General features: G+C 40.8%; 1 protein-coding gene across 1 annotated transcript in view; it reads left to right on the top strand.

Annotated features, from left to right (window-relative positions):
- Positions 1-2,194: 2,194 nt before the first annotated feature.
- The window catches only part of CHD7 (chromodomain helicase DNA binding protein 7), a 91,289-nt gene continuing 77,179 nt past the window's right edge, over positions 2,195-16,304 (top strand). The window contains exon 1 of the mRNA XM_009289234.2: positions 2,195-4,046. Within this exon, the coding sequence (XP_009287509.1) occupies positions 2,364-4,046 (1,683 nt within the window). The 5' untranslated portion in view covers positions 2,195-2,363. The remainder of the gene's footprint in view (positions 4,047-16,304) is intronic.

Below are 16,304 nucleotides of genomic sequence, written 5' to 3'. Positions count from 1 at the left end.
GAATTAGATAACAAAGATAACAAAGAGAATTCCTCTTATGTAGATTTCAGTTATTTTTATTGCAAAGTTTCATTAGTGCTTCAGGAGAGTAGAGCATGCTTGTCTTCAAAAATGGTTCTTTTAGTAGGCAGGATTTATATAATAAAATGAGTGAAAATTCTTACCTGTTCATAATTCTGTGGCTATAAATAGGTTAGGTGATGGGTGAGATCCTCTACTTGGCTTGAGTTTGATATTGCCCAGATTACATCAGTGGTTGGGAGGCAACAGTGTCTGTGCACTATGCTTTACAGCATTTCCAAGCAAAGAAACTGTTCTGTTAGATGGAGACTCTCAGTACACACTGATTTCAGCTTTGCCAGCTCCTGATGGTAGTGTGCATCAGCAGAGGTAGCAGTGTCAGAAGTCCTCGAGCAATCTTAAGTCATTGGAGGGATCTTCACCACGGCAGAGTGGTCTGCTCTGCAGCAGTCTAATGCCAAAAGCTTGTTTTGGTGAAGGAGGCTCCTTCTTGCCTTGTTGGAACTTCCTTATGCTGTGCTTTAATAAACTGATTGAGGTGGTGAATACTACAGATGGCTTCTGCTTAATAAAGAAAATGAAATAAAAAGAAACAGATATTAGCGATATGAAGATGGCTCATAGAAATTTACCCCCAAGTGATTTAGAAATATAAGTGTTAATATCCCAGTCAAGCACTAAAGAGATTTAAGAGTGTGGTTTTAAAGGTGACATTCAAATGCTATTTTAAGAGGAGTGATAAATGCTTGTGCTTTTCCTCTTGCCCTCTACTTCATGCTGTAGAAGGTCCTCTTGACAATGGCTACAAGAAGTGTAATAAATGTGCTGATATCTTCTCCCTAAAACTTGTCTGGGACAAATTGCCTTCAGTTAAAATAGTCTGGCCTGGCATTTTGCATCCAAAGTGACTGAAAGCATCCCTCCTCCACAACAAAATGCAAGATGCAAAAGTACAAACTTGTAAATCTTCTGTTCTTTGATCACTGATTAGGGTAAGTTGGTACCTGCAAGTACAGCGCTACTAAATTACGACAAAGATGCAAAAATAGTTGTTTTTATTTGCTACGTAGATGCAAACAAAATTGTTCAAGTTGTTGCAGGGAGAGGACGGGGGACACATTTCAGAACATGCCAGTCTTCCGTGTGAAAAACCTAAATGGGAATTTTTCTGAATCTACTCTGTTACTGTGTGCTGCGTTTTTCCTTTTTCCCAAGTCCAAGTATGTACCTTGGTAGGTTAGCATTTTATTATTTCAATTCTTTTGCCATTACTAATTCTTTTGAATGAGTTTTCAAGATTGTAATTCTGGAGAGAACAAAACTTCAGTGTGGTCTTCTAAAGTGCTGTAGTTGCAGTTAGTAGCGTGATTGCCTGAAGATGAATAATGAACTCCAATGATAGTGTTCCCTGTTATCATCATGAGAGAAATGAGGATACAGATTGAGAAATCAACCTTATCATAGAATGAAGCTTTTGAATTTAATTTTCTTACACAAATTGAGCATATAGTTTTGCTTAAATGGGAAGCAGCATCATGTCTTTCAGTTTGCAACTTCATTAAATGAAGATAAATTGTGTGTGTTAAAAAAAAAAAATTTTTTTTTTGGCTGCCTAAATGTTAAGTCTTGGCATTCGGTATGTTTTAGAGGGTCACCTTCGTGTGCGTTTGAAAAATCTCTTGTCCGTATAACTAACTTTAGTCTGTCATAGGACTTGGTGCTTCTGCTTGCTCATCTGATTACGCAGCTCAAGGGAATAAGGTTAAGGGCATGCTGTTGGTAACTAGAGCGTTTTCAGGGCTTTAGTTCGGCAGATGGGCTGCTTGGCTATATTCATACATCTGCCTACCTGCTGTGGCAGCTGCTGCTGCTGCATGTTGTGTTCTTTTGTTCTGTTCCACCCAAGAAAGGAGCACTAGGAAGTGTAGTGAATGGATTAATTTAAGGTTAAGGCTAGTGTTTTGCTTGCTTCCTAACTGTCATAATAAAGCTTCTGATAAAACTAATGAGTCCTTCGTAAAGTGAAATAGATTTTTAAGATGTATTTCAGGGGCTGAAACTAGCTAGCATTGTCTAAAAAACAGTCAAGTGTGTTTTCTTTATATTGCCTGACATTATTTATTTCAGTATCTTCCTCTCTCTCTCCCCCTTCCCCTGCTTTTTCTAGGAGCAGTAACCAGACTTTGCCTGACACTGCGTGGTCCAAAAGAATTAAGGAAATATGGAATGACATGAAGGAGATTAGTTGAGGATTAAAGGCTTTGAGGACAAAACACCTCGCCGAGGTGAAGCACAGACTAGCATTCTAGTTGTAGCTCCGAGGAGCTGTGTGCTGAAAAAAGATGGCAGATCCAGGAATGATGAGTCTGTTTGGAGAAGATGGGAATATTTTCAGTGAAGGGTTGGAAAGTCTTGGAGAATGTGGATATCCTGAAAATACAGTAAACCCTATGGGGCAGCAAATGCCCATGGATCAAGGATTTCCCTCTTTACAGTCATCTCTTCATCATCCCCCTGCAAATCAAAATCAAGCCAAGTTGACCCATTTTGATCACTATAATCAATACGAACAGCAGAAAATGCACCTGATGGATCAGCCGAACAGGATGATAAGCAATGCCCCTGGGAATGGTATAGCGTCTCCTCATTCACAGTATCACAACCCTCCAGTTCCTCAGGTTCCTCATGGCAGTGGTGCTGGTGGTCAGATGGGAGTCTATCCCAGCATGCAGAACGAAAGACACGGGCAACCCTTCGTAGACAGTGGCTCCATGTGGGGACCACGGGCAGTTCAAGTGCCAGACCAGATAAGAGCACCATACCAGCAGCAACAGCAGCAGCAACCGCAACCGACACAGCCACCACAGGCACCCTCTGGACCCCCTGGGCAGGGCCATCCTCAGCACATGCAGCAGATGGGAAACTACATGGCTCGTGGTGATTTTTCAATGCAGCAGCACAGTCAGCCACAACAGCAGAGGATGAACCAGTTTTCTCAAGGCCAAGAAGGCCTCAATCAGGGAAACCCTTTCATTGCCACCTCAGGACCTGGCCACTTGTCTCATGTGCCCCAGCAGAATCCCAGTATGGCACCTTCTTTGCGACACTCAGTCCAGCAATTTCACCACCATCCCCCCACTGCTCTCCATGGAGAATCAGTAGCCCACAGTCCCAGATTCTCCCCTAATCCTCCCCAGCAGGGTGCTGTTAGGCCGCAAACACTTAATTTTAGTTCTCGGAGCCAGACGGTACCCTCACCTACTATAAACAACTCAGGGCAGTATTCTCGATATCCTTACAGTAACCTTAATCAGGGATTAGTTAATAATACAGGGATGAATCAGAATTTAGGCCTTACAAATAACACTCCAATGAATCAATCTGTACCAAGATACCCAAATGCTGTCGGATTTCCACCAAACAGTGGTCAAGGACTAATGCACCAGCAACCCATCCACCCTAGTGGCTCACTTAACCAAATGAACACGCAAACTATGCACCCTTCACAGCCTCAGGGAACTTATGCCTCTCCACCTCCCATGTCACCTATGAAAGCAATGAGTAATCCAGCAGGTACACCTCCTCCACAGGTTAGACCTGGTAGTGCTGGAATACCAATGGAAGTTGGCAGTTATCCAAATATACCCCATCCTCAGCCATCACACCAGCCCCCTGGTGCCATGGGAATTGGACAAAGGAATATGGGCCCCCGAAACATGCAGCAGAATCGTCCGTTTATGGGTATGTCTTCAACACCACGGGAGATGGGTGGGCACATGAGACCAAATGGTTGTCCAGGTGTTGGCCTTGCAGATCCACAAGCAATACAAGAGCGACTAATATCTGGCCAGCAGCTTCCTAGTCAACAGCAGTCTTTTCAACAGCAAATGCCAACCTGTCCTCCCATGCAGCCTCATCCAGGGATACATCATCAGTCTTCACCACCGCCACATCCTCATCATCAGCCTTGGGCACAGCTTCACCAGTCACCACAAAACACACCACAAAAAGTGCCTGTCCTTCAGGTAAGCTACTTCCAATGAGTAGAAAAATGTTTTAAATTACTGTAAATGCGTTCCAGGATACACAGGATCTATGGTTTCAGAACAGTTGCTCCTGTTTGACTGCCCTGTTTGTTACTGGTTATGTGGCTTTCTTGGTGCACAGAAACTGAAGGTAAAATGAGATTCAGGTAGTTTGCTGATGTCCTTACAGTAATTTTTACAGGATAACATTATGGATAGACCAAAATATGATACAGCAACAGGACAAGCTGAATACCTGCCTTTTTTTCATGTTGGTTCCTTTGAGGGGAAGACGGAAAGCATGTGTGAGAATTGCCATTTAAACTATGAATTTTTGTATTTGCAACTTGGAGAAAGAAGTGTGTGTTAATAATGGGTTTGTTGTGGTCAAACCAAGGGTTTTCTTAAATCCTAAGGGAACGTTTCGTGGTTTTAAGTTAAAGCTGAAACATTTACATGTGAAAAAATTTCCAGGATGAACTTCTTCAACACTAAGTAATGCAACTGAGAAGTGATGGGGCAACAGTTTATGCAAGGAGAAGACAGCAGATGTGAATCATAGTCTGAAATCAAATCTTCTGAGGCTTAAATGAAATCTCAAATAGGATAGAAGTTTTATTTTACTGAGTTTCTGCTCTGCCGGGTTTCGATGAAAATGCATTACTTCCACATCATTTTTCAATTAAAAGCTAAAAAAAGTAAAACATCTTGATCCTCTGTAGCTTAGCAGGTTTGACTACATGCTAGTATGCTAAGCTTGAGCTGAAAAAGTGCCTTTTGGGACCTTCGCATTTGCCATTGCTTGCCTCTGGCTCTGAGTCATCATTCAAGAAGTTTTGGTACTGAATGAATAGGTGGTCAAAATATCAGAGGTTTGATTTTATTTTTTTTTAAAAAAAACAGTCAGTAATTAATGCCAAGTAGCTCTGCCCATAAATATTTGGAGACAATTGTTGGAATGCAGTCATAATGATACGATGCTACAATAAGCTTAATAAATCATAAAAACAGCTGTCTTAGCCAGTGTCCCAGGCCTGTGCGGAAAGCAGCTGCTCAGCAGTCCCCTCCACTGCTGCCTGCCGGCTGCTTCTGTTAGCCGCTCTGCACAGCGTGAGGTGGGTCTGGGAATCAGATGTATGTGCTGCAGAGAGGCAGCTGACAAGGAGTGGTAGATGGAGCAGCTCAGCAGCTGGGAGAGGCTTCCACATTCCCTGTGGAAGAGAGGAGGGGGGAGCGCTGGAGGTGCCGTAGGGTGGGGAATCCCAGGGAGGGAGACTGGGGACTAAGCTGGGCCAGGGGAAGGACGCTGTCTTTCTGGGAAGGAGGAGGAAGCTCTCCTCTTGAAGGGGCAAAAAATATCTTCGAGACTGTCTTTCTCTCCCCTGCCCCCCTCAAATTGGTGTGAAATTTTATACCTGTGTTGGCCCTTCCTCTCCCCCCACCTCCACGCACAGGCTTTGTTTGGAGAACCTAAATTACAGTTCTCACACGCATGTGGAATTGTGTGTTCCTTCTTGAGAAAGCAACTCTTGACAATACACCTTGTGTTATCAGCTGTGCGGGTAAGCAGGATGAAAAAGGAGAGAACTCAAGACTACACGAAAAAAACCGAGAAAATGAGCAGATATTTGGAAATGGGGTAATGACAGCATGGAGAAATTAGTACAGAAAGACTGGGGATCAGAGAAGGAGGTAGAAGATGTGTTTTTTACCCTGAAGATGAGGGCTGATACATCTAGCAGAAAAAAATTTGAAAGAAAGTGGTAGAAATGGTAACGTAAGACTTCTAAGACAGTAAAGGAACAAAAACCAGTGCCACTGGGATCTTTCACAACTAGTGATGGTGGGGGTGTGGGAAGGGAAGACTTGAGATCAACTGTGCCCTAAAGTTGTGGTGTTCTTTACTGGCATTAATTCCTTGTTTTCATCCAGTAAACCTTTTTCTGGCAGCAAGAGATGGTTTGGGAGGAGAAGGTTTACTTGTAGAATGGACAGGCTTGTTAAACCTTCTTGGGACATTCATTTCCCTTTAATCAGTGAAGAGGTAAAATGCAGGCAGTTCAACCCTTAAATGAGCTATGCAACCTATTACAAAGTTCTGAACTGCGGATTAATAGCTTGAATAAAGGTAAGTGCTGAAACTAAATAATTAGAGGAAAACCACATGATAACTCAAGTTACTTGATTAAAATCAGTAATTCAAACAGTTGTAGCTAGCCAAGTAACTTCTCTGTTAGCCTACTTATGTTAAGTTTTTATTTGGTAAAAGTTATTGTTAACATACCTTCCCATTAAGTAATTAGTTTGAGACCTGACTGTAGTAATGAAACTCTTGACAGGCAGGCATTTCCCCCTTGAAAACTGTTTGGATGAAATAAATATTGTTCAAGTCAATGAAAACTCAGCTCCTCCCCAGCCCTTGGGTAAAAATGCAGATGTGCGAAACCCCTGCTCTTAAGACTGAATACAGAATTTGTAGCTCTTCTGTCTGTGTCGTGGTTTTTCCTTCTTGTTAGTTGGCAGAAAACTGTTCACTGAAGAACAGTTATTTAAATGACCGGTTTGTTTTTCTTTGTATAAAATGAATCAACAAAATGAATATAGTCAGTGAAATGGAAATCACTATATACTTTTAAATCAACAGAAGCCATCTTAGTAATTATTTTTCAGTGATTTGAAGCTAGCCTTATCATGGGAAGGCTGTAATACTTGTGGTTAACCAAATTACTGTTTTGTTTTTAGATACGTTGGAAGGAAAGTGAAGTTCTTTTGCTTTTAACTTGAACAAAATCGCTCTGTCAATTCTAGGGCTCATTACTTCTTTCTTGTGTGCAAAACTGCAAATTATTTTGGCTGGGAGAAAGAGCTGGTGATTGACAATCTGGTTTAGATATTAATAGCTGAAAACTAGACATGGTTATTAGGACCTTGTTAGCAGTGAGTTGCTGGCTTCAGTGGAGTTTGATAGATTCATAAGAACCGCTGTGGCCTTGGGACATTCAGTCAGTGAGCTTGGTTTTTCAAGCCCTCTTTTGAAACGTTCTTCACCAAAGGCTTTTGGAAGAGCTCAGTGGCCGTGGGGTGGGGAGGCGGGTTCTGCTGTGCCCAGGTAGTTCGCCAAGGTGCAAAGCAGAGAGTAGGAATAGCTTGCTTGTTTTGCTAGTGGAGGCATCTGTGTTGGACTTGTGAGCTTGTGCTCTCCAAAATATTCATAAATGATCTGGAAAAGAGTGAAAAGTCAGATGGCAAAGTTTGCTGCTGCTGTTAACAAACTCAAAGCTGAGTGCCAAGTGCAGATGTGGTGAAGAGCCTAACAATAATGAAACTAAATAACTAGAAATACAACAGGTATGTCAATCGCTTGCCTGTAAGCTGTGTGAGTCAGGCATGGCCAGGGGAGGTTTAGATTGGATATTAGGAAAGATTTCTTCACTGAAAGGGTTGTCAAGCATTGGAACAGGCTGCCCAGGGAAGTGGTTGAGTCACCATCCCTGGAGGTATTTAAAAGACATGTAGACGTGGCGCTTAGGGACATGGTTTGGTGGTGGACTTGGCAGTGTTAGGTTTACGGTTGGACTCAATGATCTTAAGGGTTTCCAACCTAAATGATTCTATGATTCTATGGTGCCTGGGCAGTGAAATGGCAGACAAAAACCTCTCGTTAGGAACAGGGTCTTGGTGTTAGATGGCTATCTGAAAATGTGCTATGAAAGTCAAAGAAATAAAATGGTAGGAATTGTTATGGAAGTAGTAGAAAGCAAAACAAAGATTGTTATCATGTTGCTACATGTATGCATGGTATGCTGATGTGGCAAGTGCTGTGCAGCTCTGGGTCCCTTCCTCAGGCCTCAGAAAATACAGTAGCACTTGAAATAGCACAGAGGGGGGTGATTTAGGGGGGAAGGGAAGGAGAGAGATGGTGAAAGCCTCTAAAACTGTGAGTGATATGGGTGCATGAAGAAGGTGAATGTGAAACAAGGGTTGTTTGTCACCTGCTTTTGTCTCCTTGAATTCTTTTAAGATATTCAGCAAATTATCAGGTGGTGAGCTCAGAACCGCACGTTAAGATGCTGATCTCTGAAATGTTGTGCAGAAAAATGCATCATCGTGATAAACATGGAGGCACCACGTTTGGCTCAGCAGATCTGTGCCATAAATAAGTGGCTGAGAGTTTGTTACTGGGGTGCATCTACTGTGTGCGTGTTCAGTTCTTGTACTCTTCCACAGACTTTATCAGAGAGGGGATATCAGGTTAGACAGGCCTCTGGAGTTCTAATGCTATGCAGTTGCTCTTACGTATTGTTATTTTCAGATAATTTTATTAGTGATAGAGCAAGTGTAGGAGTTTTCTCTGCCAAGAATAGGCTATCCTGAGTGTGTTGTTAGAACTTCTTATTTACCCACAGCTATTGTGTGGGCTGAAGTTTTGAGTCCTGTTCATTAATCATGTTCCACAAATGTGATCTACATTATTTATAGTCAAACATAGGAATACTTAAATGACAAACAGTTATGGTATAGCCTCCATGCTCGACTAAATGGTTGAGCTCAATGGCGGGCACCAACGGTGTTGAAGGATGCTGGGTTGCGGCGTCCAGCTTCTTGTGAAGAAGGAATTCATTTTGTGTGTTACCGGTTCACTGCTGGGTTTACTCTGCTGGCCTTACTATCTGTGGGCATGTGACTTTGCTTTAAATCATAACTCATAGCTGTGTTTGGTATGAACACATTCTTTTGAAATTTCCTGCCCTCCCTTGCAGGGGAAGAGGCAGAGAAAGTCCTGCTGAGTCACCAGCTGGGTCACCCCTCTCACGGGCCCTTCCTGCATTTTCAAACCCTGTGTTGCTGCCTCAGTTTAATTTATACTTGGATTTACCTGGATGGAGAGGGATATTAATGAAAACTACTATCAGCTGGAGTGGTGATAGTGATAGCTCAGTGAAGTTGAGTTTCTCCTGGGTATTCAATTGTTTTAATGCCTAAGAGAAGTAAGAAGATACTGACTTCTTACTTACCTCCTTACTGTCGTCACATAACCAATTATCTTACAATGTGTGTTCTATAATTTTATTTAGTAAGAAACGGTATAATTTCAGATGGTTAGGATTTTTCCCGTAAATTAATGTTCATAAGCAATGCCCCACAGCTCCACAGAGAACTGTTAGCTTTTTCATCCCTTCAGAGTTTAGCTTTTTGACTACGTTCCTGTCAATAAGTAGAATAACTCCAAATTTTCTTTTAAAATTTATAAACACTATTGGGTACTTTTTGTTTTGATACAGAGGCTATTTCATCTGACTGTTAGCTGGTCTTTTGGGGTACCATATGTGCTGGTACCTTTTGGGGTACATATGTACCATATGTTCAGCAAAATCTCATGGCTACCCCTGGAAATTCTAGTTTCCCTTTTCAAGTGGTCATAGACCAGCACACTAGTGTAAGTTGGCAAGATTGTTGAAGGTGCTAGACTAAATGGAATTAAAAAAACCCACTAATACTGAACTTTGATTGATTACAATTGTATATTATTTTTATATATAGATATGCATATACATGTGTGTATTTATGTAAAATATATGTAAAAAACCTAGGCCATATCAGAAGTTGTGGAGAATGATGAAGGAAGAGCTGAGAAGAAAATCCGTAGTATTCATCTAAAAGTAAAGGCTGATAATAGTAAATTTTAAGTTTACAGTCTTCTGCTGGATTTTGTTGAGGCTCTGAAGAACTCCTGTATTTGAGCAATGTGCGCAATGTAATTAACTATAATTTTCCAAATAAAAGTAAAGTAGACTGTTAAAGCTACCTTTGGTTAAGAGTATTGAAGTTATTTCATCTCTGTGGAGTAGAATAGTCTGTTACGCTGATAACCTGATGATCTGTGAGCTAGTTCACGTGCAGGTCTCTCAAAGGATATAATAATTAATATGAAATACTTTGTCTAACAAAAGTTCATGTTCTAAAACTCCTCAGATATATTGCAGTCTAACAGTTAACATTAACATATCCAAAGGCTTATTTCCTCCTCACCCTTGAGAAGGCTATATGTACTTTTGTAAATAAGGGGTTGCAGTGATTCTGCAGTGAATAGGCCTTTGGGCCAAAGATTTGTAGTTTTGAGGTGATTTTGCTATGGATTTTTGTGTCTTTTTTTACTGTTGAGGGAGGTACAAGCAACTTCAAGAATACTTCTTCCCTCAGGTGCCATGATTTGACTGTGATGAAAATAATTTGTGCCATTAAATTATCTGCTCTGGAGTTTTGGGTAAAGCCAGTTTGCAGCATTAGCATAAAAACACAAGTCTGCATCAGCATACTGATATTGTAGGCTTAAGAGTTACCAGACTTGTTCTTCAGCGTGAATATGTTGAAAGTTTCTGTGATCTGTTGGTGACCTGAATGTGTTTTTTCTTGAAATCATTAGCATTATCTGAGGAATCACCTAACTAGAAATATTTTTAAATTTATGCTGCTGTTCAGTACTTCAGTACAATATTCTTATCTGCTGATGGTCACTTCCAGTGGGATTTGGCAGTCATCTTATTTTCCCATGGCTGAACACATTCTCCTATTTTATATTTATTTGGACAAATTTAAATCTGTTGTTTTAGAGAAGCATTTTTCATGACTGAAAGCTGATATTCTAATACAAACCCTCATGTCTGTCATCATCAGCCTACATAACTTACAAGGATGGAAAATTGGGGCAAATGAAAAGAGAAATGCTTGATTATTTTTTTTACTTTTTTTTTTTTAGTTCTTTAAATAGAGTGGCAATCTTAATAAGGAACAAGTTGCAGGCAAAGTAATAATTTCCTGCCTTTTTATTATGGATCCTCCTCCTGGTCTTCCATCCTGCTCTTTCATGTGGAATTTGAGGCATCCATTTGTTTTAAACTAATCTGCCTTTGCTTGTATCTTGAATGTAAGTGTCACAAACTTGCGTAAGTGTCCTCTCTTTTTTCCTCTGGGGAGAGTAAATGTCTCAGTTCCCACTAAGATGGGACAGCATCACTTTGAAGTTTGATTTTTAACTTTTGTCTGGAGAGGTTGTTTTCTCCCTCAGTTCAGCGAGCCAGTGCTTTTCACTTTTGAATTTTCAGATTTGAGTTATAATGAAAGAACTGATAACCAACAATTATGAAGCTAAAATACTGGAATGATATTTTTAAAAAGGGATGGTCTCGCCTAAACAACGTATCAGAATGGATGTATGTACCCCTCCCGTTCCTTTCCTTATTCTCTTTGAGAGCTTTCCTTTCTAAGTATCAGTGTTCTTTTAATTGTATGGAGATACATCTATATTATACAGGTGGTAATGTGGTCTGGATTTTGGGAACAAATCACTTGTTTTTTTTCTTTAGAGATACCATCTATAAATATTTGGTACCTTCTTTTGTCAACAGAGTTGTAAAGTTTGGTAGATAAGAGGCGAGATTAACACCCTTGAATTTTTCACGGTGATTAAAGCATCTGTTTGTACGGATCTTTCTTTTAAAAAATTCCCAAGTTTGCAGGTGTGGTTTAAAGATGGTAAAGCGGCTTCTCAGGAGCTGGTGGGAGCAGAGTAGGAAGCGTGGGCAGGAAGCAGTGATCAGGGAGGGGGGCAGCGAAAGGCTGAGCTGAGCTGATGGAGCAGTGCTGAGCAGTAGGAGCAGAGAGGAAATGGCTAATGTCTGTGTTAAAATGGGGACAGAGAAGTTCAGGGAGTCAACCTACCTCTCCTGCGCCAGCTGCTTGAGTCACCTGCCTCTTCAGCCCTTGCCAGAGGCAGCCGTTTGGCACAATGGTGCCCGTTACTGCTCTTGCACACCACTTCAGGGTGCACCTTTGTGTCACCATGCTGTGGGCAGACAGTCTACTGACAGCTTCCCAGCATAGTGAACTCAATAACTCTCAATATCTAGTCTGCTTAAAAAAAAATAACCCATGCAAATAAAGGTGGCTGAGGTCTGGGATACAGAACCTTAGCTCCTTCCTTGCATCGGCACACCTGATCGTTTGGTGAACTGGCTTATCTGGCCAGCTCGCTTCTGGCCAGGTCACGTTCCCGGCACCTCTTCACTGTGTGACCACAAGATCACCCAAGCTGGTGGTGTGGGAGTAGGAATGCTTGGTGAGGGAACACGGGGACTGCCTTTTCCTCTGGCAGTGAGCTTTCAGGCCCTTTATACCCTTACACAGCTCAAGTTTCTGTAGCACTTGTCCTCAGTAACCAGCCCTTGAGTCCTTCCTCAAATTTTGATAAATTAAAACTTCCGTTAGAAGTCAAGGCTTTGTCTTGTTTTATTGAATTAGTGACAAACAGGTCACATTCCAACTTCTCCCAATTTTTTTTTTTAAACTCTCACTCTTTGTTCCTTTTTTCACACAAATATAAATGACCGATTTGATTTCAGAGGTGTGCTTTCTTTTTTAGAAAAGAAGGACTTTTTTCCTCTTCCAACTGAAGTATTTGCAGCTATTTTGTTATTGAAGAGGTGAAAGAACATCCCCTTTCTAGCAAAGAGAGCTTGGCACAATTTCATTAATTTCGCTTAGGGACATGGTTTAGTGGGCATGGTGGTGTTGGGTTGACGGTTGGACTCGATCTTAGAGGTCTTTTCCAACCTTTATGATTCTATGACTCATTAGATGTGCGTCATGTGCATTGAAATATGAGGGAAGATGCCTCCAATACCTGTCAATGAATTGTCACTGAATGGGATTTTTCTCTTCAACACAGAGAATCATTTAAAAGCATGAAAAGTTAGAAATAAAACTCAGGTTAATTTCTTAGTCTTCTTTATGAGGAAACAGAACTGAGAGATAGGATGGCTTAGTGATCTGAGTGTGGGTTTGGTTTATAAACTCTGGAATCAGCGTTCTTTCTGATTTTACTGACCTTGATATATCACCTATTTAGTTAGAATTTTTCTCAGTTACTGGGCAAGGTTGGTAATAGTGTTGCCCCTGTTTATGAAGAGGAACATACAGATGATGGGCATAAAAATTGTTACTTACTAAAAACACAAATTCATAAAACTCCTGATTCCAATTCTTACTCAGATATCTGTTACTCTAAAACATGCCCTCTCCCTGCTCTCCTTGTCACTCCTTCCAGTATTGCTCTTGCTCAAGAGTGCAGCTCAAGAAGATGGAGAAGACCAGTGTAACACTTCAAAGCAGGAAATCCCACTTCTTGTGTAGGAATTTGGTAATTGTAGAGGTTAACCTGAGAGTAGTACAGTTGTACAAGATGTGGAAGAAAACAAGTAGATCTCTCTCTGATCTTCCACTGTTGGGTTGGGAGGAATCTTTATTCCTTTGCTTCTGTTGTTCCATCACCTGTTCATCCCTGAATCAGTACCGAGGGTCTGGATGCAACTCTTTTCTGTACTCCTCCTCAGCGGTTTTACTGTGTTAGCCAAGCTTAGGAGACAGCAGCTCACGTATTACACTGAACAAGCACAAAAATTAATAACTTCTGGGAGTGGGTTCATATTGCATGGGTTGCTGCTGTAGAAATTAAACGTCAAGAAATCTTAACTTCCTGGACCTTGGCAGCTTTCTATGGAATATCGTTAACCTTTTAATTTTGGAAAATTGCAAGGATTTGTCTTCAAGAGTGCAACACTTATTCTTCAGTATACAGCACCAAATGTATCTTTGCTATATTGATATAACATGTTGTAGGGAGTGCCAAACACTTACTTAAGTTTCATCTTTCACTTTTTTATATTTTGTTAAATATAAACTCTTGTTATTTTAATCAGAGAGGGAATTTTCATATGTAATACAAGAGTTCCCGAAAGGAATGTATACCCACCTACAATAGACTTCTTTCTTAAAACAGACTGAGTAATTTAATCAGTTTAATCAGAAAAACATTAGTTAATTTTAATTGTGCTAATTAAATTGTTTTATTATGTCTCTGTAACTCCCGCAACCAAAAGAACATAATGACCACAGTAACTGAGAAGTTAATACTTCTATAGATTTTTGGATTTAGTGTTCCTGTAAGAAAAGAGAGAGAGGACTCATAACAAGCTTCATAACAAACTTCCTAATATCTAGTAGTCAATATGAACTCTGTTTTTTCCACTCTCCTTTTACATCTCCTTTCTCTCCAGATGGCCCTTCATCCACTTGCATTCTCGTACTTCCTATCTTTTTTGGCCCTGCAGGACTGTGATAACTGTGATAATACTGTAATTTTCCTTACATGTGAACGCTGAATGATATGAAGTGCTTTATTTTATTTTTGGAAGAAATCTTTCTGTACCAGCCAATTGTTGCTAAATATAGTGGGAAGTTTATAATATACAGTGCATGTTTGAATTTAAAGTGACACTGTACCATAAAAAGTTGACCTCACAGTTTACTTGTACAGCTGTATATGGAATATATAGTCATTAAAACTGGTCTAAAACTTTGGACTTTATAGTTGTTATTCGTATCTCACTCAGTTTGCTAATAGGATATTACAAATGTTTGCCAGGGCAAGCACCATTGGTTGCAGACATAGGGATAAATGCCTACGATACTGGGAGACTACTTAGTTCTTAAGTCTTCCTCTCTGCTAGCCTCCTCTGAAATATTTCAGGAAAACTTCTTGAAAACCAGATGATTGTGTAACTAAGGCATTAGATTGGGATTCAGGGAATCTTTGCTATCTGACATAGGTTGCCTGTTAACCATTTGTTTTGTGTTTGTATTGCTGTCGGGTGTGGTTGAGAGGTGCTGTGCAGCGGTGGCGAGCAGGGGACTGCAGAGCAGTTCCTGCAGTTCCCTGCTGTGCTGTACAGCAACACCTAGAAATGTAACTCAGAAACTGTTACTGGCAGTGAGGGGTAAGTTATAAAGGGTCGCTTCAGACACAGATCTCCAGTTATAATATAATATTACAATATAAAACAAAATTTGGATCTGATATTGCTGTAGGCACGTCTGATTTAAGACTTGTGTATAGGGGCTTTTACATTTTACTTTAGGTTGTGTAAAGAATGGCTGGAGCTAGGATACTAAAGATATCTGCACTAAAGATAAGGTATTTAATGTTTCATAGAACAATGTTGATCAAACTGGTTGGAGAACTAAAGTGTGATTTAGACATTATAATTAAGAGTTATCTCAATTGGTATTGCTAAACAGAAAAGGAAGTGTGGGGTTTTTGGTTGGGTTTTTCTTCTTTTTTTTTTCCCCCCCTCCCCTCCAGTTCTAATGACACTTTCTGATTTAATTGTTAGTTTAGTTCAATTACTAGAGGAGCTGGGAAAGGCCTTCCTGTGACATGTCATAAATACGTATTCGATAACATATTCAAAGGCTGTTTTCATTTGTTGCTGTGACCTAAAGAACTAGAGCTTGAGAAGTATCTTGGGCTCTTTGACATAAGGGGATCTTGGGCAGCATATATAACATTGAAGGATTTTTAACAAGTCTGTGATTTCAAGCCCACTCTGTCATGCTGAAGTTAATAAAATACTGCAATGGAAAGGTCATTTGGAGAACTGCTGTCTCCCCACCTCAAGAGAAAAATAGAGTTGATTACTAATGATCTCTTTTGGTTTTGTATCTCGCGTGTATCCACTAAGATTTCTTTGAGTCGGTGGTTTCAATCTGTGGTCTGTATACCTCTGAAGTCCCCTGTGGACTGCTTTTAAGTGGCCTGGGAAAGGTGATTAAGGAGAGCAGGTTTATATGCTAAGCAACAACATGCGTATGGGAAGTTTTTGAAGAGAATTACATCTCCACTACTAGAGGCTTACAGATTAAAAAAATTAAAAAATGGAAAAAAATTGACAGAACAGAGTTCCATATTGTAACGTAAATCTCGCTTCAGATGGGATCTGCTCAGGCTGGTGTCTGAAATGACAGCAGTTACACCTCAGTTGAAGGGAACCCCTGTCCCAGCAAAGTGTATTGGGACCAGTACTGTTTAATATCTTCATCAATGACATAGACAGTGGGATTGAGTGCACTGTCCCCGAATTTGCAGATGATACCAAGCTGAGTGGTGCGGTTGACATGCCTGAGGGATGGGATGCCATTCAGAGGGGCCCCTGTGGACCTCCTGAGGTTCAACAAGGCCAAGTGCAAGGTCCTGCACCTGGACTGGGGCAACCCCCAGTGTCAATACAGGCTGGGAGTGAAGGGATTGAGAGCAGCCCTGCCGAGAAGGACTTGGGGGTACTGGTGGATGAAAAGCTGGGCATGAGCCAGCAATGTGTGCTCGCAGCCCAGAAGGCCAATCGTATCCTGGGCCGCATCAAAAGA

This window comes from Aptenodytes forsteri, unplaced genomic scaffold (genome assembly GCF_000699145.1).
Source record: "Aptenodytes forsteri isolate BGI_AS27 unplaced genomic scaffold, ASM69914v1 Scaffold139, whole genome shotgun sequence".
In the NCBI taxonomy this organism is placed as follows: Eukaryota; Metazoa; Chordata; class Aves; order Sphenisciformes; family Spheniscidae; genus Aptenodytes; species Aptenodytes forsteri.
The sequence above is the reverse complement of the archived record's forward strand: the minus strand, read 5'-3'. Positions and strand labels throughout refer to the sequence as shown.